Below are 26,400 nucleotides of genomic sequence, written 5' to 3' on the forward strand. Positions count from 1 at the left end.
TGACCATATCTCCTATATATGTACCTAGGTTATGATGATGGCAATTAAAAGTAAGTACTATCTTGCTTGAGTCATGAGGTACTTACCATAAAATGTTAAAGAAGAGATAAGAAGGGAGGAGGAAGCTATATTAGGGAGTGCCTTGGTGTTTTTACCTAAATGAGAGAGTCCATGTTGGTTTTTCACCTGTATGTTACATGTTAGATGGTTGCTCTGGAACTTGTGGGTTGAATTGATCGGATAACATAGACAGGAGACTTTTTGAGATATTCTAAGCAAAAGCTAGCTTTGCCTGAAGTCGAGACACAACAATGGGTATGCAAAAAGGGGGAAGGTAGGAAAGACAATTCTGTAATAAAATGTACAAGACATAGAAATTGAGTTAAGGGGAAAAGAAACTTTCAAAGCAAAGAGTTAAGAAGAGAAACTCATGGCCAGAGAGGTGTGTCTCATGAGGTCAGTTTTCAGGAACATCTTCATTGCTGTTTTTTAAAGCAACTTCTAGAGTGAGTGATAACTATATTTTCCTTGCTAGCTAAGGAATGAATCCATGTTAACCAAAGAAGTGTTATATTATGCAAAGTCTAAAGAATTGTGTTTATGACTGCAAAATAGGGTCAATGATACTTTAAAAGGAAATTATAAGGTTTAATCGAGCATCATATTGATATTGAGATATCTAATGGCTTCAGTCCTTACTAAGCACCACTAATAAAAAGCCACAGTGTGGTAAACATTATTGCTATAATAAAGAGTGGATGACACTTTATCCTTTTCATTTCTGTTGACTAAGAAGGGTAGAATATGATTTTCCCTTAAAAAAAAAAGCAGAAATATAAGCATGTTTTTAAAAATGAGTACTTTTCAAAAGGCTCCTGACTCCTCTCCCAAAATTGGATTTCTTTCGGTAAGCAAGGAAAGGTAAATGAATACTAAGTATAACTCCAGCATTGTGTGCCACAGCTTGTTATATGCTAGCATCTGTGATTTGCATATAGTACATAAAAAAACAACAACATTTGGTTCTATAATAATCTTTATTTTACAGATAAGAAAATTTAGGGTTAGATAATTTAAGTAACTTCTCTCTGAATTAAACAGTTGGTGAGAATTTCTGGTTGAAGACAGCTGCAGTGGGAATGGTAAAGGGCAAATGGATGAATTCAACTTACATTTACATGTTAGAACCAAATAGCCTTGGTAATTGATTGAATAATGAAATTGAGTAGATTTTTGGCCAGGGGTTACCTAGGCTGGTTCCAGCTATCTAGGATGGTTCCAAATGAGGTATAACATTGTACCATTTTCTGGCATAGGAAACATCTGAGGGATATTTGTGGGAGGGAAGGTGATGAGATTGAGCTTGGGTGTGTTGTCTGACATGAGTATGAGATATGCAAGGGGGTAGATTTAATTAGACTGTTGATTATTAGGATTGGGAGGCTTAGAAGACAGGAATGGACTGGAGATAGTCATTTTGTAGTCATCAGTTATGAATTAATCATGAAAGACATGGATGAGTGTATAATATTGCCCAAAGAGCATGTGTAGAATAGAAGATAAAAGGGCTATGTGTGACACCCAAGGGAACAGCAGCCTTTCAGGGAAAAGCAGAGTGGAGCCCTGAGAAGAGATGATAAGGGTCCAGTAAAGTGAAAATCCTCAGGGCACACATGATTTCATTTTAGAGTTCAGTGATGTCACTTTTTTGTGAAACATCTGTTACAGTATTGCATGTTATCTACATCTCTCCTCTGTCCTTAGTGTATTAAATGGCATATTTTGCATTTCCATTAGGAAAGGAAAAAAAAAAAAAGAGAGAAAGAATTTCGTTGTAATTACCAGTGCATGTTATATGATTGACATTTTGTATTTGTATACTTATCCATAAATCTATAGGTAAGTTATGACAGAAAAACTGGTGAAATCTTCAAAATGAGAAACATTAATCTTTTATATAATTCTGAGGTGAGAGTAGAAACAAGGGCAGAGTGAGACTATTATAGTTCTTTCTTGTACTACTACTTTTAACCAGAGTCACTCATAATTAGGAATGATAATAACTTTGAAAGGTTCATGCAAATGTATGCCTTAAAAAAATGTAGCCCAAATAGTCTAAGTAGGAGAACTAATATAAAATAAAAATGTCTTGGTTAACAGAAATGTCTGTCATGAAAATTTATACAATTTTTGTAAAAAATAACTGCTCAGAGACTACATCTTCAACCAGAATGCAGTAGCCCATGTTTCTGTAGACTGTTTTATGACCATAGAGTTGTATTAGTTGATTTGTTTCTTTACTTTTACAAGTCTTTACTGTAACAAGTGTGGTCTATTACCTAGCCTAATTACAGTGTCAATAGACTTTAAAGAAATCAAATGAAAGCAATATTAAAATAATCTTTGATGAATTTGTCATATATTGATAAATCTTAACTCTATGTTAGTACAATATTAACCTGGAATAAACTTCCTAATTTTAATATAAGGTGGGATAAGAATGTTTCAAAAGGTAGCTAATAATCACAGCTATGTTGAAAATGAAATCAGAAATTTTAAACAAATAATTGTTTGGAAAAATAGTGGTAATCTATTTAAAGTAGCTGTTCAATTAAGCAGTGTTAAAAGTGCAGATTTTAAGTAGATTCTGATTTCAAACCTAGTGTCTGTTCAAATATTTTTAGCCTCAGAACAGAATTAATAATGTTTTCTCTTTTCAAATTAAGAAAAATAGAGCATAAATATTTGGAGTGCTGTGAAGCTGTGGCAGTTCTAGAATTTGTGATTTACCTAATCTGTAGTTATAAATTTGCAGTACCATAGTTTTTATGTGCCCTATTTATTACTGTTTATTCTAATCTATGATTGAAGATTTTATATATAAAATACTTCAAAGTACCTCCAAAGAGTCTTTTAAAGTAGTTCTTTATAATATAGATCTCCCTGTTTTCATCCATATTGTAACTATAAAGGGAGTTTATTTTTACTTCTTTATGAGATAAATGGGGGTATGGGTCTTCATGAACTTATTTCTATAACTTCATCTCAAATAATTGTTAGAATTCTATAGTCACACTGCCTTGCTTTAGGAATATATTTATTTTACTTAGATTTAACTTTATGGCCATTGAAAGAGCTATCTTGTTTACAAAATGAGCAGTTTGTTCATTTATTTAACTTTGTGCTTGTGCTCAGTCATGTCTGACTCCGTAATAATTTTTATGGTGGTGGTGGGGGAGGGGGAGGACTGATTATTGTCTACGTCTTAAAATATGATTTCTTTTATTTATTGTAGGTTTTATTGGGATTTAATAATGCTTATAATGATGGTTGGAAATCTGGTCATCATACCAGTTGGAATCACATTCTTTACAGAACAGACAACAACACCATGGATTATTTTCAATGTGGCTTCAGATACAGTTTTCCTTTTGGACTTGATCATGAATTTCAGGACTGGGACTGTCAATGAAGACAGTTCTGAAATCATCCTGGACCCTAAAGTGATCAAGATGAATTATTTAAAAAGCTGGTTTGTGGTTGACTTCATCTCATCAATCCCAGTGGATTATATCTTTCTCATTGTAGAAAAAGGAATGGATTCGGAAGTTTACAAGACAGCCAGGGCACTTCGCATTGTGAGGTTTACAAAAATTCTCAGTCTCTTGCGTTTATTACGACTTTCAAGGTTAATTAGATACATACATCAGTGGGAAGAGGTAAGACATATCTTTTCCTTTATATAAAGTTTCTATATCATGAGATTTTAAACTTTAGTGGTTTTAAAATGAACAGCTATGCTATGTATAATGAGTTTTATGAAGTTCAAAAAGAAAAATTTCATTTTTTTTCTTTTTGGTACATAGTGATACATTTGCAACTTAAAAGATATGGTCGAAAATTGAATTTGAGTAAAGTGAAGAAGTTCGCGATTGTAAGGCAGTTGTCTTATGCCACTTCAGTCTTTTCAAAAGCAAATATACTTTAATCAGCAAATATTTATCTTAACCAGTGGCCGAGTGCTCCTTCACTATGGGAGGTTGTTTTTATATACCATGTAATATTAATTTGTTTTATCTAACACATCAAGTGCCATCTTTGACAAAATTGTAGGGTCCGATTGCTAGTTTGTATCATTAGTTCTGTGAAATAATGTGGAATATGTTTCCTCATTTTGAAATTTCAGAGAATCATGCTTGAAGAAAAAAGATTGTTTTGCGTATTTCCAACTTGTATATATAAAGACATTTTAGTGTAATAATTTTACTCATTTGTTATTCTTAGTGTTATGGTTATTTATTGTAGATTCTCCCTACTAGATCATTTCATAATACTGAAAAGCAGCATATCCTGAAGGGAAATTATTACATAGAAAACACAAATAATACAGTGAATAAAAACAGTGAATCTGGCCAATGTTCTGCTGAATAGGGCATCCATTGTTCTTAGGCAGTGGGTGGGACTTGAAAGGGCTTAGAAACTGGGTGGGACCTGAAAGGGCTTTGGAAACTGGAGTTTCTAAACATGTGAGTCAAATGTCCCATCACCAAGCAAAGGAGGTTAAGTCCCTAATTTCACAGTCTGCATATTAGTTTTTTGATTTTCTTTTCCTTCTAAACACACCTTAAAAATTAATTATAACCTGAACTTTATTGTCTGCGTAAAAATAAGGGTCAAAAAGGCCTCCAGAGTGACTAAACCTGCACTAAAGAAAGCAGCACATTGACTAGGCATTAATCGCCACTTTACTAGCTACAGAACTGCTTTTCAGGATGAATTATATGTTGGAATTTAGGTTTAACAAGTCATAAAGTGAAACTCCTGTGAACATTAGCTCTGCTTTCTGTGGGACTCTGGCAGTGTTTTGTGTGTGGTTGTTGATGGCATTTTGGTTCCTAGGATTTCAGGAAATGACATGCAGCAATAAAAGCCAGTATTAGACACTGCTAAAAGGCATAAAAATGGATACGAATTACATTTAAAATTAGATGAAGCTCATTTGATAAACTGGATTCATCTTGTAATGTATCTCTATGTAGCACATTCCATCTAACATGTAATAAATGTTTGGTTCTCAAACATTATTATGCTAATGTTAATATCAAAGCAAGGTAATTATTGATAAAATAGATAATATTTATTGATGGCTTATTATATGTCAAGTAATATATTTGATTCTTTACATGGATTAGTTCATCCAAGCTTCCTAACTTGCTCAGATTCACAGAGTAGTAGATAGAACTGGGATTCTGGCCTTGGCAATCTGACTCCAGATCCCAAGTTCTTAATCACAAAACTATACAGCTTCTCACTATAACATATATTCTTTTAGTGATAAATGATTTAATATTATACCATTTTATATGTATAATAAAATACGTGGGAAACTTTTCTTAACTGAGCTTTGTGGTCCAAGCAATGTATGATTTGAATATTTGCCTCTTAAAACATGGTCATAAAATTATTTTAATGAGTAGCCTGTGAGAAGAAAAGTCACTGATATAAATAGCCAGACAATTAAAAATACAGTGGACAATGTGACTATTTTCAGTGTCTTGTAGTTTGAACCCAATTACCCTAGAGAATGGCAGAAGGATGAACAGATGGCTTTCTATCAGATAAAATGGCAGGCTACGTAGTCATAGAAGAGCACGCTCCTGGACACTGTTGTCCTCTGGTTCCTGGCAGCGGTCAGAGGCACTTAGGTGTGTGTAACTCGATGGTGTTCTACAGATGCCATGATAGAATTCAAGAGCATTGGCTCATTGCCATCGTCACTGTAAAATGAAATGTAATATGCCATTACAGACATTTGGTAACCAAACCCATTCAGGCTCGAGTTGTGAGTTGGCATAATCTTACTTATAAATAAATGACATTGATAGTAAATGAACCATAAGCTCACTTCATGAAGAATGTTTTCTTGATTATATGATAGCCCCATATAATATCACATATATCATGGATATTTAATATCTGTTTGTAATACTGTTAGAGGAAAAAAACAGTAGTAATTAACCCCAAATTTATTACGGATTTATTATTTCGTGATTGCATTACCTGCATGATTGAAACCAAAGTCACCAAAAAAACGTGAATGGTTCCAAATTAGTATATCTCTACCTAAGTTTTATAAATGCCACCAGGATGTGTTTACAAGTAGAAACACAACAAGTAATCAGGTTTCTCTCTGAGCATTTGGAATAAGAGTACAGAGGAAGATGTGGGTTCACCCACATGTCTTTGAGTTCTGAGCGTTTTAGTACCAAGCTGGCTCATGCTAAATTCAGCAAATTTGGGGAAGTAATGTGTGAAGTCTGGAAGCTGCCACAGTTCTAAATGAATCATTCCCAAGGAAAGCGGCTGCCTTCTATAGGAAACTGCTTCCATCTTCAATGAAAAATTTCCCCCCCAGGTCTGAAGTAGTTCAACTGAAAAGCAACAAGAAGTTCCAAAGCCAGATAAATTCAAGAAATATTGTGAATGAAATAGAGAAATGTCAAATTTTAGCCCTTATGTTACTAGCCTGCTAAACTTAAACATAGTGGCTAATACTGAAGGAAAGAGCTGATTTGGCCAACAAATTTATGAAACATGGTGTTAGGGAGCATGGGGAGTTGTCTTCCAGAAGCAATGATAAGATCAATAGCTTTAGGATGCAAAATTAAAGCTCTCTGACACTGTACTGAAACTTTATATGTATGGCCATGTGAGGTGAAGATCTGGGGTGATTGTTTAGATAAATCAGATCAGAAAATTCCTTTTCCTATAATCTCCAGAAAATGGAATCTCTCTCAGTTTTGTATTTGGACTTAAAAAAAGCATCCCTTAATTCAGCATTGTTGTTATTGTTGTGAAGTCAGTGACCCAGTCCAGAGTGCTGGTTTGCAACCTATCACAGAAAGATCTCATTCTCTGTGATCCTCCTAAAAGAGACATATGGTGAGGAAATCCTCAGAAATTAAATGGAATGTTATTAACAATTTTGACATTCACCAGCCACTGAAGAGATAAAGGGTAGATTAAGAGCTTAGTAAATAGGAAATTATTTGGTTAGTAAAGGTGAAGAGTTCTAGGAACCTTGAATGTTACAGCTGCTGATCCCTGTTGTTTTATCAAAGGCAGATGATCCTTGAAATGATTAGATATTTTGGAAACAATAATTGAAAAGAGAAATATTAGTCTGCAATGGTTATCTGTTTGTAGGATTCAATGTCATAGAAAGTACAAATTCTTCATGGGCAGTATAATACAGGTATGGTAAACACGTGAAACTCCTGTAATAACTATGGCTTTGGAATACATACTTATAATATATATATTTTTTATTCCTCATTTACTATCCTCTCAACCATTTGGGTGTAGATTTTAGACCTATCACAAGCAACATGCCTATTTTGAGGCAAGAAAGAGGGCTGTGGTTCTGATTTTCATGTATGTCTACAGACATTTCAGATGAATAATGTGTCTGGAATATTGCAATGCTCTTATAGCAATCAGTATTAGATTTTTATGTTGGCTTAGAGGCAGATATATATACAAATTATGTTTAACAACAGGGCATTAATAAGGAAATGTATTCCACAGGGAGCTAATACAGACTGCAGTTTCTGTCTTTCATAATTTTAGCATTCTAATTGGTATAGATTAGAAACTAACTCTTGTTATAATTATGCCATGCATATTATAACTACTTCCATTTTTTAGACAGCACATAGAATTCTAAGACTTGCCATAAGCAAACATTATTGTTTTGATAAGCCTTCCCTCTGCTAGAATCCAGGGAGGCTCCCTGTTTGTGGTATCAGATCTGTGTTTCTTTGCTTGCCTTCAAGGCTCTCAACGAACCATTTCCCCATCTCACCACTGTCACTTCTTATTTGCACCAAACAGCTCTTTTCTGTTTGATTTTTAGTTTTATAATGCTTCTGGCAGAGAATGGATTTTTTTTTTTTCCTGCATCTGCTAATTTTGCATGTGTCACAGCTCAGGTTTGGAAAGCCTTCCTTTTCCGAAGGATTATTCATTATTCATTTAATGCTCAAACACCTCTGAAAATATTCTACATTGAGGGACTATGCTATAATGGTCAGTACTTTTACTTTGAACAGTTCTACTATCTCTGCTTGCATTTGTTCATGCTCATAGTCTGGTTGTAAATTCTCCTGTATGCATTTCTTTTCTTTACCTGGGCATAAATGTCTGTAGGGAACATCAGTGTCAACTTTTTGCCCTTGAATCTCCTTGTACCATAGTCCAGAGTTCTAAACACAATCGGTTGTCCAGGCACTCCTATCCGCTGAACACATGGCAGTCCTCCATGGTCTAAATCCATTAAATAATTGCAAAGGAAAATTAATTCTTCCCTCCCAAGCATATACTGAGTGCTTCTATATGCAGATGCTACACATGAGAATACAAAGCATACCCCAGCTTTGTAGGAAAAAGAGACATGTGAGAAAATAATCACAGATGGTGTGGTAAGTGATGGCATAAAAGAGGGAATGAACAATTACAGCTTATTTTTTTGCAGAAGAAAGCTTCAGGGATACTCACAAGTGAGTTTTGAAGCTGGAGCCTAGATTACCAAGATGAGAAACATGGGACAGAGGAGTGCAGTCAGTGAGACATGAAGCATAAGCAGTCAGCACAGTTCTGCATCTCCAGAATCTGGGTTGCAAAGGCAGTGAGTTTGGAGGTATAGGCAGGAATTTGTGCTGAGGACTGACTCAACCAGTAAGGTGTCAGTGAAGCTTTAGAGGCAGGGAGTTTGCATTTTAAAATGCTGCAGATTGAAGAGGATTGGAGACAACTGAGGATAGAACTAATAATATCAGTTAAGAAAGAGATTTATCACACAGTTGCATTTTTATATATAGCCAGCATCAGGCAGGATGCTTTTTAGATATTTAAAAGGAGGTTTATCTTTGCCAAATATTCTTGCCATTGAAATATTTATATCAAATAAAATATGATAAGACCTTATATGAGTTGTAATGTTCTACAATTTAAGTATTAATATTTGATATAGTTAATAATCATTAATAATATATTAACAGTGTGTTTATATAATTTTATTATTGATACAATGATACTTGAGATTTTTATTTCATACCACCAGAAACATGGTGGTGTAAAATGGACCTTATGCTCAAAATTAGCACTTATGGATGTTTATTCAATACATACCTTCTATTTCCTATTTATTCTAGGGAGAAATACTCAAAGTGACTTACTTATGCCTACAACCTTAAATTCTAATATTTTAATCTTAGCAAATGAGATACATGGAAATTATTTGAAATATTTAAATTTATGTATGCCTATAATATTTATAAATATAGATTCATTATGTCATCTTTCTCAGATTAGTGCATCAACTAACAAAAACATTATTGTGTTTGTGTGAGTTGCCAAACATTTTTTGCAGGCATATATTGATTCTGCTGAAGACCACTAGGTGTCCTCTATTGGTTGTTTTACTTCAGGGTTCTATATTTGGAAATACCAAACTATCTTCTCTTGAAATTATTCATTTATACACTCTTAGAATCACCTAATTGCTTGTCTATTTATGTTTAGCTAAAATGCATGGCAGTGGATATTCACATATGTAAAGATGATTTCTCTGTATTTATACTTTCTCCTCAGGTTAAAGAAAGAGTTTGTTTGTTCTCTAAAAATAATTCTTTATTTCAAGAGAATTGTTTTCAACATTGCCATATATTTTTTAAGAGGATATTTTAGCAGATCCTCTGGAGTTCTAAAGTACTGTATGATGAGTTCTATTTGGATAGGCAGTATTATTAAGTCTAGACAATTAAAAAGAAGTTGACGAAGTATGTGTTGGTGTATGTATATGTGTTAGGGGTGAGATATATACTTTTATGAATGCTTTTTGGCTAGAACCCTGAAGCTAATATGTATAATACTGATGCTTTTGATATGGAAATATCAGTTTAATGCTAAAATATAAGATCAATTTTGAAATGTCCAGGGTCCTATTTTAAGATTAAAATATCAGAATTTCTTAATGCCCCATCATTGCCCAATCTGTGTTCCCATTTTGCATGTGTTTATATGCTCCCATTGCTATATGTTGATAACTAGACTTGTAACCCAAACTTCCAAATTATGTATCCCTAAGCTTCAAAATTTACATGACATTGCTATAAAAATATCTCACGAGCTCCTCAAGCTCAGTATGTCCATTTCTGCTTCAGGTCTCTTCCTTCTCTCATTTCTTGTTACTCAATTCAGAAATCCAAGAAGTATCCCTGACTTCTCTGCTTTCAGTCTCCATAGTTAACAGTAACCAAGTTCTACTGGTTCTGCTTCTTGGAATGTGGTCTGAATTCTAATATTCCTTCAGTCAGTCCTCTCTGTCACCATCCTAGTCCAAGCCAACATCAGTCATTTCTTATTTGCATTTTCATAGTAGAGTCATTACTAGGTTTAAAAATCCTCTCTTGCTTGTCCTCCACGGGCCTCAAAAGTGATATTTTTGAAGAACAAATTTTACCATATCTTCCACCTGCTGAAAATATTTCCATGACATTTTGTTATCACAAGGACAAATTCCATAATTCAGGATCCTTTGAAATCTGAGTCTTCCCCACATCAGCCTGGAAAATTACTTTCTCATTAATTTTTAATTAGGCTGAACATATTTATGTTTATCATATATGCTTTTTTAAGGCCTTTACAAGTGTTGTTCACTTTTTCTAGAACTTTGTTCCTTTGGCCAACCCCAGTTCATCCACCACATTTTGTTCCTTTGACTTCGGCTTTAACTTAAGATACCCTAGGGTGGAATTAGTGAATCTCTCAGGCAGTGTTAGTTCCATCTGTAATGTGCTGGCATACCCCTATGCTTTTTGCTTTGTAACATTCTTCACCTTTGTAATTTCTCTTAAACCTTGCCTTCCCAACTATATATTAAACTCCAGAAGGGCAGAAACCATAGACTTCCTGTGTTTTTAGCTGCTGGCTCCATGTCTGGAAAATAATGGGGCACAAGAGTACTTACTAAATGAGTTAAATTATGACCTCAAGAAAATTTCAATTCAGCAAATGTAAACAAGCATAAGAAAAACAGTAGAGTGTCTTAAATCTAAAATTGGAGATTTTTATAGTATAGAAGAAAAACAAAACCAAAGATGTGCTATGAGTGTGATAGAGGGTAGAGGAGAAGCTCTAAATTAAATAAGGCATCCTGATAAAATTGGCCACTTTGAAAACCCAGCTTGAAAGTGTATGTCCTTCCAAGTGGGATAGGCCTGGGAAATATTCCAAGAGAATTGAGAAATTGTGGATAAATTCAATCTAGCTCATCATTTATGGGGATAATAATGATTTTCTGCTCCGTCTCTCAGAAGGGCTTTGAGGTTCAAATGATATGTTACTGTTGAACATACTTAGAGACTCTAAGGTTTATAGAAATGTGCATTATTGTTATCATAAAAGTCCCCACTAGTTTAAAACAAGTAAAATTTCAACAGAGAGTTCAGTAGTGTGCTTACTGCTTTTCCAAGTACTGGAAGCACTATAAATACTATTATGCATTATTTCTTTCCAATATATACCTAGTAAAAATTTGCAGCAGTAAATGAATCAGGCTAATTTAGGACAAAGCATATTCAGCCTTTCATTTCTCCAGAATTTCTGGAGAACTGTCTCAGTTTTCTGTTTCACTGTGTATGTCGACACAGCATGTATTACTTCTACTGCTATTTTAGACTCATCTGGGTGCTGTTAGAGTGCAAACTGGGATGTGGTTGTTTCCTGAGTAGTGGATCCAAAATTTGTAATGTGATTCTGTTTTAAACTGGAATTCTAGTTCAACTGCCAGAGTGTTTCATAAAAACACCTTGCTGTAGATTGTGTTACTTTAATTATCTGGGTAATGATCTTAGCTGAACAGGTCACTTTGCTTAGCCTTGTATTCTGTGATGCACGTATCTACAAAAGGGGAGATGTGAAGAGACATGACATAATAGGAAAATGGTACAGTGAAACCCGAGAAGATTTTGTTGTTTCAAATAATGAGGCAAAATTAAGCTGATCTCTAAAGGGAATGTTAAATGTAATTATCTACTCATAGATGGAAAACATGTGCTTTTTATTGTCAGTTTCTGACAAGTCAGTCTTTTGCTTTAGTCAGATACAATGTCAAAGTGTTTTTTATTAATTGGAAATATTTTAGAAAACAAAGTTGTGCTCGCATTATGTCAAAAGTAGTAGTTGATTCAGATTTCACTGGACAAACCATAGTATTGAAATATACGAGAAATTGTCACAGAAAGTCACCTTTATAAGATATTATTACTGTGTTATGAAGACTCCAGAATAAATAAAATTAGAGCCCTTGAATTGTACTGAGCAATGGATGAGCAAGACCTACTTTGACTTTTCTTTCTAACTTGCTGATGTGCGCACTTTAGATTTTGTGTTAGAGAAGTCATGTCTTAGTGTGAAAGGGAAATACATTTGGTTGGTTATGTAATTCTGGTGGCTATTTTGAGTTAAGTCTGCCATTTAGGCCATATTAAAAAAAAAAAAAAGATAAAATCTTTTTCTTATTACATCTTAAAGGGAAAGTAAACATTGAGTAAGGATTCTAGAAACTAGTCCCAGGATTTGTATTATTTAAAGCAGTTGTGAAGGAAAAAAATACTAGCTATTTTGAGATAATCATTATCTGTCAAGAGTGGTGGACTCCAAATGGTTTCCATTAAGGTTGGTGATGCTTCCCTGGTGGCTCAGACAGTAAAGCATCTGCCTGCAATGCGGGAGACCAGGGTTCTTTCCCTGGGTTGGGGAGATCCCCTGGAGAAGGAAATGGCACCCCCTCCAGTACTCTTACCTGGAAAATCCCATGGATGGAGGAGCCTGGTGGGCTACAGTCCATGCGGTAGCAAAGAGTCGGACACGACTGAGCGACTTCACATCATCATTATCACGGTTGGTCATCGGTGGGAATATTTGCAATGATATGCTGATTATTTCAATGTGGTGCATTTTTCGTTGTTACTGGTGTGGGATATGAACTGGGTGAACATATGAAACAAAAGAAATTCAGCTAAATGGAAAGGAAAATCAAGATTACCTTGCACAAGTTGTTTCTAGACACTTATATCAGGGGAAAAAAATGAGGACGAAAGCTTCTACTTAGGTCATATGGTTGTTTTAATCATCAAAAAGAAAATTCATGTGAAAATTCTTTGTAAACTCTAAAACTGAAAGTGTAAAGAGAATAGTAATGTACTATATAATTAGACAGTCAAATTACTTTACTATTTTTTTTCACAAACTCTCCTAAAAAAAAAAGAAATTCCTATCCTCCTCAATATTTGACATCATACCAGAGTGTAAGGGGGAAATTTGAATTGTGATAGTGTGTAAAATCTAATATAGATAGACTGAGAATCCAAGAGTTGTTAATTCCCTAATAATATCTAATCGAAGTGTTTGGGGAGTCAACTAATTTTGTGGAGGTTCTGTACTCTTTTTAGTATGGGAAGCAGTTCTTCACTGTGTAAAAATATTAATCTCTTGATACGGATATGTTCAGAGCAATTCCTTCCAACTGATTGACACTGAATCACAATCATTCAAGTTCAAAGATTTTAATAATACTGTGAAATTAAAAATGCTTCTCCATTTTTATTCAATATGAAATACAAACTTAGATAGTCCTTAATCTGGTGGAGGATTATCTCTCCCCTTCTCCCTGGCATGTTTGCTGGAGAAGCAGAATAATTTTTTAACGACAATAATTAGTTGTTGTGCAGTCACTAGGTCATATCCAACTCTGCAATCCTATGGACTGCAGAATGTCAGGCTCCCCTGTATTTGTTAGAAAAGAGTTTTTGAAGAACTTCTGCCAATAGAGTTATAATATATATATATATTAGAATAATACTAGAATGTGAATGGGTTCAAAAGTTATATGTGTATTTATTACTGTGACATGCAAAGCCAAGTTATGTATAGTGAACTCTGCAAGTTTTAAGTGACTAGTTTTCTGTTTCCAGACATACTTTGGGAATTGTGACATTAATGACTAAAATTTAACCATTGGGGAATGATTCATTTTTGTTCCTTCAAGAATATTTTATAGAACTTCAAATAAGTAGTTTAAGCCACTACCAGGTAATATTTTAGTAGGCTCTTGGTTGTTAGGTAGTGAGAAAAATTCTCAAGTAGTTGAGTAATTCTTAAAAAAAAAAATAGGTGTATGAATATGAGTTTTGCAACTTGAATGAGAGGTGCATTTGCATGAGAGGGGTTCTGCTTCATGTGAGAAGTTTAGTTGGGATGCAGGGGAGAAAGACAACAGAAAGTGATTGAAAAAAAACACAGTTTTGCTGAAGTCTTTCCTTGTTGCCAATTACCAGTTTTTGCCTCGTGTTGGAGATAAATGTGTTAATGTTTCCAAGTCTTATTGCTGGGAATTTTACCAACTAAATCTTCCATCCCTCTTTCCATTTAGTTGAATTGTTATTTCTGATGTTCCAAAAATCTCTTGTGTCTTGAAATTAGAAGATGACTATGTGGTTTCAGATGAAAAGATTTTTAGCTAGCACATGTCCTAGAAAAATTCTACTGTTTTTGAAAGAATTCTGCTTAGTAGCACATTTCTTAAGTGTATGATTCTGTACTTCCAATTAAATATTGTGAGTGTAATCACATACTAACCATTCGAACAAAAAATAAGAGACTACGTAATTAAATGCTTTGCTGATTACTCATTTGTGAACTTCATATCTTTATATTGTTATCAGATGTAGTATGTAATATAAATCAATTGGCTACCAACCAGATGCTGAGTACTGTACTACATACAGGAATACAAAAATGGATAATCAATGACTTTTGCTAAATAAGATTTTGTAATCTAGTGGAAGAATTAGAAAAGGAAATAAACAGTTGTAACATATCTATTCGAAATTGTTGAATGGGATATTCTGAGTAAAATTGTAAGACTACATCTCAGGCACAAAGAACTCCACAGTCAATTCACTAAGTCTGCTAAAGGAGCAGGAGTGGGGAGTGTTGGTGTCTGAGTTAGATATTTATCCTCCTTTGATTAATAAGTAGAAATAAAGCTGTAAAATGCCATGCCATTTAAAATTTGTTGAGTTTTACAAGCAGTAAAAGCAATTTTATGTATTAATAAAGTAATATCAATACTGTGTTGAGATTGCAAAATTACTTCCCATTACTGGACTATGAAACATTTTCATAACATTCAAACTGTACACATTTATGAAAGATTTATAAATGTAAAGAACTTTTTAGGAAGCAGAAAAAACATTATAGTTAAATTTCATACATAGCATTATAAACTCTGTAATTAGTGAGAGAATTTGACAGGAAGAACCTAGTTTCTCACTCGTTTACTCTCTTGTTCTCTTTTCTATAGTATGGATGCTTTTGCACAGACTCCTAACCAGAAAATGTTAATTTGCAAGACCAAACATATCAAAATTAATTTTTTTTACTCCATATGGATCTTCAGATGATAATATATTTTATTCATTTATTTTATTTGATGTGGAGAGGAAATGCTTCAGGTTAAAAATACAATTTAAATGTGATAAAATTTCACAGCTATTTATAAATATTTTATCCCAAATTATGCTGCTAACAGTTTCTTAAAGGAAAGAAACATAATAATTTCCTCACAGTTCAGTCATATAAGCATGTTATCATTAGCAAAAAACAATCAAGATGTCCTCAGATTTGGAAGAGGATTTCCTTAAAAGTGTTTCCCTCATGCTCTGAGATTTTAGAAATCATATTCAGTATTACTCAGTGTGTGGTCTCTGAGTTATTAATGGTTTTATGGAGACAAAATTTTTTCTTTTAATGTTGAGATGTTATCACTTGGCCCTAGATATCTTAGCAGCTTCTTATAGGGTCTTAATGGAGAATTCAATGATTCGCCTCAAAGTGATATATATATATATTACTTTCTATGACTCTTTGGCCAAAATCTGTCACATAACCTCACCTAGCCACCAGCAGTCAAGAAGAGCAATCTTACTATGCACTTGGGAGGCAATGAGCTGGAGCTATTTGCATATTAGTATTACTTAAGGAGTCGGAATAGCTTAGAGATAGAGACAGAGTTGTCTGGAATGGATCACTAAGTTGGCCTATTGCATATAAACTTGGATCTGTTATATTAAAAATAAAATTATGAGTCTACTTGATCATCCAATGTTTTCCTTTCAACAATATTTCTGGTCTTAGATAAACAACCTTTTAGGTAGTGAATAATGCCATTATGGAGAAAACATGTTGTGTGGTCACTCACCTACAGCCAGCCATCCTGGAGTGTGAAGTCAAGTGAGCATTAGGAAGCATTACTATGAACAAAGCTAGTGGAGGAGATGGAATTCCAGCTGAGCTATTTCAAATCCTAAAAGATGATGCTGTTAAAGTGCTGCACTCAGTATGTCAGCAAATTTGGAAAACTCAACAGTGGCCACAAGACTTGAAAAGGTCAGTTTTCATTCCAATCCCAAAGAAAAGCAATGCCAAAAAATGTTCCAAATACTGTACAGCTGCGCTCATTTCACATGCTAGCCAGGTTATGCTCAAAATCCTTCAAGCTAGGCTTTAGCAGTACTTGATCTGGAGAACTTCCAGATGTAAATAGGATTGTTATGTCCTCTTAATGAATTACTCTCTTGAGCACCATAAAATAACCCTTTTTTTCTCTGATATATACTTTGACATTAATATAGCTATTCCATCTTTATATGATTAATATTTGTATGGTATATATTTTTCCATGTTTTATTTTCAATCTGTTTTTACTTTAAAGTGACTGTTTTGTGTACAATTTTGAATCTTACTTTTTTTTTTATTTTCACATCTGACAACCTCTAACATTTAATTTAAACTATTTACATGTAATGTAAATCCTATAGTTGAGTTTAAGTATACCATTTTGATATTTGTTTTCTGTTTATCTCATATGTATTTCCTGGGATTCTCCAGAAAAGAGTACTGGAGTGGGTTGCTGTTTCCTTCTTCAGGGGATTTTCTTGACCCAGGGATGGAACCTGTGTCTCTTAAGTTTCCTGCATTGGCAGGCAGGTTCTTTCCCATTAGTACTCATGCCTGGAGAATCCCATGGACAGAGGAGCTTGGTGGGATATGGTCCATAAGCTTGCAAAGAGTCATCCTTCTTCCATCATTAACAGTATGTTTTTATGGATATAGGTAGAAATGTGCATACACATTTTGTGCCTCTATGTAGAAAAACAAATGATGAACTCCTCTGAAAAGTTAAAGTATATGAGACTTCATCCCTGCAATTATTATAGATTTATCCATTAACAATTGGTTTGGTTACTTTCTTCTAGAGTAGCAGATCTTCTTGAGCATTAAACTTCTCCTAACAAAGTATTATGGACATTTTCAAAGGTACAAATTTGAAAGAATTTCACAGTGACTACTAACAATATTCACTACCTAGATTCTTTAACATCTTAGTACATTTTCTGTACCACATGTTTATTCTTTTATTCATATACCATTTTTTTTCTTTTGATATATTTCAAAGGTAACTGCAAACCCGTTTTTCACAGTCTTCTTCCTCCAAATATTTTAGTATGCATCAAATGCTCCATCTTTAAGCTCTCAATTTTGTACATGTACTACAACATATAGAATGCTTTTTCTGATATAGTATAGTTTATAGCATAACAAAAGTAAAAATGATCAGATAATGAAAATAAAATTGTGAACATTAAGTAACCTTAAAAAGTTCAAATACGCGTTTTAGTAACAATGGTTCCACCATGATTATGTTTATCCAACAATCATACTTTTAATGCCTTTAGTTTCTTTAACCTTTAGTGATTTTTATGATTAAATTAGTGAGATTGTCTTTAGATTGGAACATATTCTTAGTATCCTTTTGGTCTTGGTTATTTCCCCTCTGGAAAGAAGAGGTTAAATTGGGTGATCTTGAATATCTTTTTTAGGCCTGGAATTCCCTGACACTCATACATCTCCCAACTCCTCAGATGCACCCTGCTATGATTTGTGAAAGCAAATAATTTGAAGATTTTTCAAACTAGTATTCTTTATGGCTGTATTCAAAATGTGTTTAGTTGGAGGACCAAGAAAATGATTTTCTACTAGTAAACATTTATTGCTTGCTTATTAACACATTTCTATTCATCAAATATGTTTACAAAAATGCAGAAAAAACTTTTGTGACTTTTCTATAGCTTAAAAAAATGTGCTTTTCTTTTTGTGACTTTTTTCAAAGTAGGTGATTTCTTGAGAGCATGTGAAAGGTTCACAGTGTAGAAAATAAAACACTAGTAGTAATAAATAGGGCTTCCCTAGTAGCTCAGCTGATAAAGAATCCACCTGCAATGAGGAAGACCCTGGTTCGATTCCTGGGTTGGTAAGATCCCCTGGAGAAGGGATAGGCTACCCGCTCCAGTATTCTCGGGCTTCCCTGATGACTCAAGACAGTAAAGAATCCATTCACAATCTGGGAGACCTGGGTTCAATCCATGGGTAGGGAAGAGCCTCTGGAGGAGGGCATGGCAACCTACTCCAGTATTCTTGCCTAGAGAATCCCTATGGACAGAGGAGTCTGGCAGGCTACAGTCCATGGGGTCTCAGAAAGTCAGACATGACTGAGTGACTAAGCAAAACACACGGCACAGTAACAAATATTCTCAGCAAGTAGTGCCATGGCCTCTGTTATTCAAGTGTGAGCTTTCGGTGGTCTGCAAGCACATGTGTGCCATATATAAAGTAGTCACTTATGCTAGAAAGACACTAACCTGTTCAGTTTTTGTTGTTGTTTATTTAACAAGTTCAAGTTGAGTCCCTATCTTAAAACAGTATAGGGCCAACTTTTATTTCATTCAATCAAGTAAAAAATTAAGTTTGAAAACACAAGTTGTCTGACATTTTATTGCATATTTATGCCAACAGGGTTCTAGTGCTTCTTATTGACTGAAGTGTCCAAGAAATTGCTACTTTGCCCATTCTCTGTTGTAATGTGACAACCCATATATTATTCTTTTTTCCTCAGTACTTTTATAGGTTCTATAAATAAAATGTGATATACTTAGATAAAGGTATTTAAAATTTTACAAATAAACAGAATACTACTTTGGCTATAAATGGTTTATAAAACCAAGGAATGATAATACTTTCAGGAAATATTACATTTGGCCTTATGTTATGACCTTAATATGTACACATACTCTTGGGAAATGGAAATCAGGAAATTATAATACCTTCTTTGCCGCTCAAAGTAAATGTAATTTTTCTTTTACCTATAGTTACACATTATATTCACATTATATATATATATATGTGTGTGTATATATATATATACACATTATATTCACAGATAAAAGTATACATGAAAGACTATATCTGTCTTGACTGTGCACCCTAAAACTGGTGGTTCTAGATTTTATTTCATAGACAATCTATTTTTTCTCAGAGCTTGCATGTGGTAAAAAGTAGTCATGTTAGTTTTTATTTTGACAATAAGTCACTTAAAAAATCTACAATCTACTATTATTACAATTTCTCATTACACTATAAATATAAGAAGCCATGATAAATAGTTGGCAAAAAATTCTTGCTTCCTCAGGTCAGTGAAAATTGTCACCATGGCTCCTCTTGGTCCACAGAGGAGCCTTTGGAGTGATGGCTCAGTCTAAAGTGAATCATCAAGAGGATAAGAGACAACTTTATGCATCCTTTTCACATGATGGAAACAATCATATGCAATAATATCCCAATTATTCTGGGAAAGAAATGACACATGTGTAACTTAGTAAGAGAAGACATTCCTTCTAGTGACTTGGAATAATAAATGGCTGATTTTGCAGGTTCTACATTTCAATGTCAGTTACCAAAAAGAAACCTGTCATTTAGACAGGAAGAATAAGATGAAATAAGAATTACTAGAATTACAGAATTGTATTCCTCTTGCCTGAAGGCACAGTCATCCTATTTAGCATCAGTTTTTAAGCATTTGACTTTGAGAAATCTATTTGAAGTAGAAGTGTAGGCAAATAGATAGACCCTGTTTGTCATTTATGCACATATATATGTTATATGCATACATGTCATATGACATATATAAGCATATATTTATATATGGTGTACATAGTAATGTCTTTGGTGATAGGTTGTTTTAACTTTCTTTTCCAAATTGGATCTTGTAACTCCTCTGAGTCCTCTGATTAAAACCTTCCAGTGACTTTATTAGAATAAAGTCTGAATATGCCTTACCATGATCTCCAGCACCTTGCATGATCTGACCCCCTGCTTCTCTCTCCAAAATTAGCTTGTATCACTTTCTCCTTTAAAAACTTCGCTGGTGGCCCAGATGGTAAAGCGTCTGCCTACAATGAGGGAGACCCAGGTTTGATCCCTGTGTTGGGAAGATCCTCTGGAGAAGGGAATGGCAACCCACTCCAGTATTCTTGCCTGGAAAATCCAATGGATGGAGGAGCGTGGTAGGCTATAGTCCATGGGGTCGCAAAGAATTGGACACAACTGAGAGATTTCACTTTCTTTCTTTTCTTTATACTCTCTCCTTTGCAGACTGTTCACTGGCTTCATTAGACTTCTTCTTGAAGCTGGATCCTTCATTAGGAATTTTTGTATTGGTTGTATTCTCTGCCTTCCTAAACAACTTGAACGTTATCTTTTCGGAGTGATATTTTGTGAACACATTTAGCTCAAGATGTTATTCCTCTATATTCACCTTCACAATATTGTGGATCTTTGCTTCTTGGCACTTAGAATGGTTTTGTTGGGACTTCCCTGGTGGTCCAGTGGCTAGGACTCCATGCTCCCAATGCAGAGGACCCAGGTCCCATCCCTGGTTAGATCCCACATGCCCAACTAAAAAGGATCCCGCATGCTGCAGTGAAAATTGAAGATCCTGTGTGCTGCAACTAAGGCCTGGTGCAGCCAAAAAAAAAAGAATGGTTTTATGTGTTTCATGACTTATTGCTCTGTGTGTCTCCACCAGGATGTTAGTTGAGAGTATAAACTTCAGCTTTCTCTGTTGGTGTTGAATTCCCAGTGCTTCAGTAGTTACTGGTATACAGAGAACACAGTAGAGATTGTTGAAGGATATTTCATGAGAGCAATCACTACTGATGGTAGTATTGAAATGATTTCCACATCAATATTCAGAACTGCTGGTCTAGACGGTCATGTAATTATTTTCAACAAAGAAGCATTATTAGATGTTTATTTGCAACTGGCATGAATAGTCTTTCACAATTATCATAAAATTAATAAATGATAACAGTGTCATGTGGCTGATGTACATGATTGTGTTGAAATTCTGTTTCGCTTCTTTTGAGATATGTAACTTTGCTAAGTTTTCATTTCCCAATCTACACAGTAGGAATAATAGATAACTCATGGGAGCATTGTAAATATTGAATATAATACATCTGTCATCTCACATGACAGTACGATACGCTATTAGACCAAGCATTTCCATGAGAGAAAAATCAAGGATGATATTTTAGCCCAGAACCTGATGACTCAGAAAACAGATTTTGTGTTAATACTTCCTTATCATCTAAGAGCATGACAGGTTTCTAGCAGAAAGAGGCCTCCTTCCTCCAGGACTGACTCATAGCCTCATCACCACAGTCTGCCTGAAACGTCATCCAGACTAATGCCAGTATATCCTGGATCCCAGTTTGCCTCTGCAAATGCAAGAATTCTCAGATTACCACATTTTCCCCACCCCATATGTTTCCATGCATGTACTACCCTAACTTCCTCTTGCAACTCTCTCCAACCCCATCTCCGGTACTGTCCACTGGGCCATAGGTATCTAACTCTGTCAACAAAATTCCTCTGTTCACTTTTTGTTTTCTCAAACTGAAACCTAATTTTCACTTGAAGACACTGTTTCTCCTGTAGCCCATGCAAGTGGTGATTTTTCTCTTTTCTTCTGCTTATTCTTGGTCCCTGCAAGTGAGAGAGGGTGTTGATCCTTCTCAGTCACACCCCACTCCCCTCCCTCTAGCCAGCTGCTTACTTGACTCCTCTTGCTCACCATATCCATATCCAATCCACTGAGTCTATTTCAAAATAGATCTGGAATGTGACCATTTCTGAACCATTTCCACCTTTACCATTCTGTTTCAAGCTATCCTCATCTCCCACTGGAGTTATTGAAACACCTCCTAAATGTTTTCTTTATTTCTATCCTTGCATCCTTTGGGCTAATTTTTCATATCGCTGTCAGTACATTCTTTTGAAAGCCTAAGCAAACCATGTGACTTCACAGCTCCAAACAATGTAGTGGTTTTCAGTCCCATGAAGAGGCCCATGAGGTCCTGCTATATTGTCTGACTCCTTGACTAGCCCCTGTAATCTCATCTTTTATTGGAAGGCTCTTTTTACATCCTTCTAGCCACACAGTCGGAGAAGGCAATGGCGCCCCACTCCAGTACTCTTGCCTGGAAAATCCCATGGACGGAGGAGCCTGGTAGGTTGCAGTCCATGGGGTCGCTAAGAGTCGGACAGGACTGAGCAACTTCACTTTCACTTTTCACTTTCATGCATTGGAGAAGGAAATGGCAACCCATTCCAGTGTTCTTGCCTGGAGAATCCCAGGCATGGGGGAGCCGGGTGGGCTGCTGTCTATGGGGTCGTACAGAGTCGGACACGACTAAAGCGACTTAGCAGCAGCAGCCACACAGTACCCCTTCAATATCTAGAACTTTGCCAAGAATATCCTTCGTAGCTTTTGGACCAGCTCTTTCCTCTATCTAGAAAGCTCTTTAACCAGATAAGTCTCTTGTTTTTACTTCTTTCAGGTCTCTACTCAAGTTATGGGTAGAAGGTCAAGTTATGAGTGAGCTCTTTTGACTACTGTATATAAAGCATCAGTCTTCTGCTCTGTTCTTTATCCATCCTGATCTAATTTTTATACATAAAACTTATTACAACTCCCTGTATTATATATTTATTTACTTCACTTCCCCTAAAATGAAAGCTCTAGGAGAAAGGAGACTTTGTTTTTGCACTTATTATTTTGTCCTCTTCACCTAGAGTGATTTTTAGGATCTAGTTGATTTATATTCATTATTTGTTGAATGAATGTTTAAACTGTCTCATTACTCTTCTGAATTAAAGAGGATGGGATTCTTCATTTTCATCACTAGGAGATGTTTCTCCTACTTACAAAGAATAGCTAACTTTACCAAGTTCTAATGAAATAACAGAGGATGGGCAGAAAATGAATATAGATATAATATCATAGTAGTTAAGATGAAAGTTTCTTGAAAATTTCGTATTTAACTCAAGAAAAGGACATTATATAACCTATTTATTAGAGCTTGGAGGTTTATAAATGGCTGTAATCTTAGAGGAGAGTTAGACATAAAGAGGCAACGTGAACTCGTCCAGGATAATGGAACTAATCAGTTGTCAGGCCGGGGTTGCATCTCTGCCTCATTATTTTCTATTCAGAATCCATTCACTCAACAGTGAATATTCACTGAGCTACTGAGGGTATACTGTGGTCAAGGAAACAGACAAAGATCTCCTCTGATGGATCTTAAAGTAGCAAAGGAGATTAATGTTAAAAATATTGAAGTTAAACACGTACATTCTTGGACCCTGTATTGTGAAGGAGGCAGCATTTAAAAAGTGATACATTTATGAGGAGACTGACCCAGTCTGAAGGATAAAGTGACCCTTCCCTGGGTAAGTGTAATCATGAAAGGAATGGACTTTTGAGTGATGAGGAGGAGCTAGCAAGAGGCAGAAGAACTGACTGTTTTTCTGGCAAAAAGATCAGACCCCTGTTCCTGGAAGAGGCAGGAAGGAGCACAGTGGTGTCACCTGATGGTGGAAAGGCTTAGGTGACCTTTGATAGTGCTAGACTCCTGATTCTGTATTATATTAACTGCTTATTAAAGCATAATAGCCATTGACAAATATATAGCCTTATATACAATTAACCACAAATAAAGCATTCCTTTGCCTTCTCTTTTCATTTTAGGAATGAGTTTGCCATTAGCTGAAAAGTTCACCTCTCCAATTGTTTGTGTTGATGGACTTATTTTCACTTCCTTATTCTTTCTTTCAAAGAGCCCTCTCCTGACAATCTAGTTCTTTGTAGCTCATCTTTTCTCATCTGCTGGTTTCCTATTTTTATTGCTGAGTCATCCAATCAAGCTTAATTGTCTCTCTCTCTACAGCTGGCTCTGTCTTTTGGAGAAAAAATTCTGCTCCAGGTGCACTTTTTAAAATTAGGGAAGTATGAGTGTCTAAATATGGACACAGCTAGTTTAATGGTGAATTCTGAAGCTATGGAAGATGATTAGGATCTTTTACCTTCATCATGGTGACCAATAAGATGTTGAACTCTCCTATCACAATCTACACATCACACCCACTAATATTTTTTAAAAATTCCTTCTACATGATTTTTATTTGTTGCTTGATGAGTTCTTTCCTTTTCAGAAATTTTAGATTAACTCAAAATTATTACACATTTTTTCCCCCCAAAGAAAATGTGGTTTAAAATAATAATAATACAGCTAAACTAAGAAATTACATTTTGGAAATAATGAAAAATCATTTGAATTTCCTCTTTGTTATCCATGACACAAAATTTCTAAGTAAATCCATTATTTAAATGTTGAAAGGGAGATGATTTAACCTACTTAAGAAAAAGGCTTATAAGACCTACCATATGGAAGTCTTGGATGAATAATAAGAAAAATATGAAGTTAAGACATTTGTAATGTTTCTAAAATACTTTGTTCCATGTTATTGAACATAAGAAATAATTTATTCTAGTATACTATATTGATCTTCTAAAATTTGCCCTAATTAGTGAACTATACTAATTGGTAAAAGAAACATCTGATCAGTTTATCAGATATTAATGTTTAAATATTTATATTAGGTTAACCTGTTTACAAAATTCCACTTATATTGTCCCAGATAATACATTTTTACCTATGTAGATCAAATTAAAGATTCAGATTATTTGATACTTTATGTTTCATGGGGGCTCAGCATCTATACTTACATGATATTCAAAATGTTTTCAAAAAACTTCATTTACCAGAGATTTCATTTTCCCTTTATTCATATTTTAGCTATACACATAACTCTTTCTCAGTTAACTTACATTCTAAATTTGATTTGTGGGGCTAAAATTGATGGGAAGATAGAGAGAAAACAAATTATTAATAGGGTGTATAGATATCATGCTAGCACTTCACATATGTTATATTAAATAATCCACACAGTAATTACAAAGGTAGGTATTATTTATCCTTTTCACAAGTGAGGAAACTCAGTTTCAGAGAAACTGAGAGGAAATCAGTGAAATTGTTCTTTAAATGAAAAGTGTTTGATGATATACATATTGTCAGTTTGCTAAGTATATTAATACTATGTTGAGATTTCCATTTTCTATCCATTACAGTGAAACAGAACACCTTACTGTGATAGTAAGAGTACTACAGAAAAATAAAATTTAATTCGGTAAGATAATCTGAGGTAAAATAAGGCAAACATGAGGAATTGGGGACTTCTATTTTCAGCTTTGTCGCTATCTCATTAAATGAACTCAGAAAAGCATTTAAGCTTTTGAAGCCTGACTTTCCACTTCTGAAGAAAAAAAATAAGTAGAACAATTATGAGATTTATCTAACAAAGCTTTTCCGAAGATTAAACTGTGTGAATGTCCTATTCCTGGAATAAAGAGTACTAGAAACTAGAGCTCTTTGCATATCTTTATAATGAGCTCAAATCACCCTTAATGTTTAGAGAATTTTTTTCCTAATCATAAGGGAAACAGACATTTTTTGTACTTTTCCCAGGGTTTTTCCACGACTCAGAATGATCCTTTGGATAAGAAGAAAATTGCTGAAGAGCCTAATTTCTAGTCTGCTTGTGTTTTTAACCAACTGTGTGACCTTGATTAAGTCATTTAAACTCTGAAACCTCAGGTTACTTATTCAAATAATCAGGGATGGGTTATCTAGTTCAACTTTAAATAACATCAGTGTATTTCAGTCTTCCAGAATAATGCTTGGCACATAATCAGTTCAGTTCCATTCAATTGCTCAGTCCTGTCCAACTCTTTGTGACCCCATGAATCACAGCACGCCAGGCCTCCCTGTCCATCACCAACTCCAGGAGTTCACTCAGACTCACGTCCATTGAGTCAGTGATACCATCCAGCCATCTCATCCTCTGTCATCCCCTTCTCCTCCTGCCCCCAATCCGTCCCAGCATCAGAGTCTTTTCCAATGAGTCAACTCTTCGCATGAGGTGGCCAAAGTACTGGAGTTTCAGCTTTAGCATCATTCCTTCCAAAGAAATCCCAGG

The 26,400-nt window shown here is 34.8% G+C and overlaps 1 protein-coding gene across 1 annotated transcript in view; it reads left to right on the top strand.

The window, feature by feature from the left end:
* The window catches only part of HCN1 (hyperpolarization activated cyclic nucleotide gated potassium channel 1), a 435,721-nt gene that overhangs the window by 50,658 nt on the left and 358,663 nt on the right, over positions 1-26,400 (top strand). Inside the window, exon 2 of the mRNA XM_006067715.4 lies at positions 3,296-3,719. Within this exon, the coding sequence (XP_006067777.1) occupies positions 3,296-3,719 (424 nt within the window). The remainder of the gene's footprint in view (positions 1-3,295; positions 3,720-26,400) is intronic.

Source organism: Bubalus bubalis, chromosome 19, assembly GCF_019923935.1.
Source record: "Bubalus bubalis isolate 160015118507 breed Murrah chromosome 19, NDDB_SH_1, whole genome shotgun sequence".
Lineage (NCBI taxonomy): Eukaryota > Metazoa > Chordata > Mammalia > Artiodactyla > Bovidae > Bubalus > Bubalus bubalis.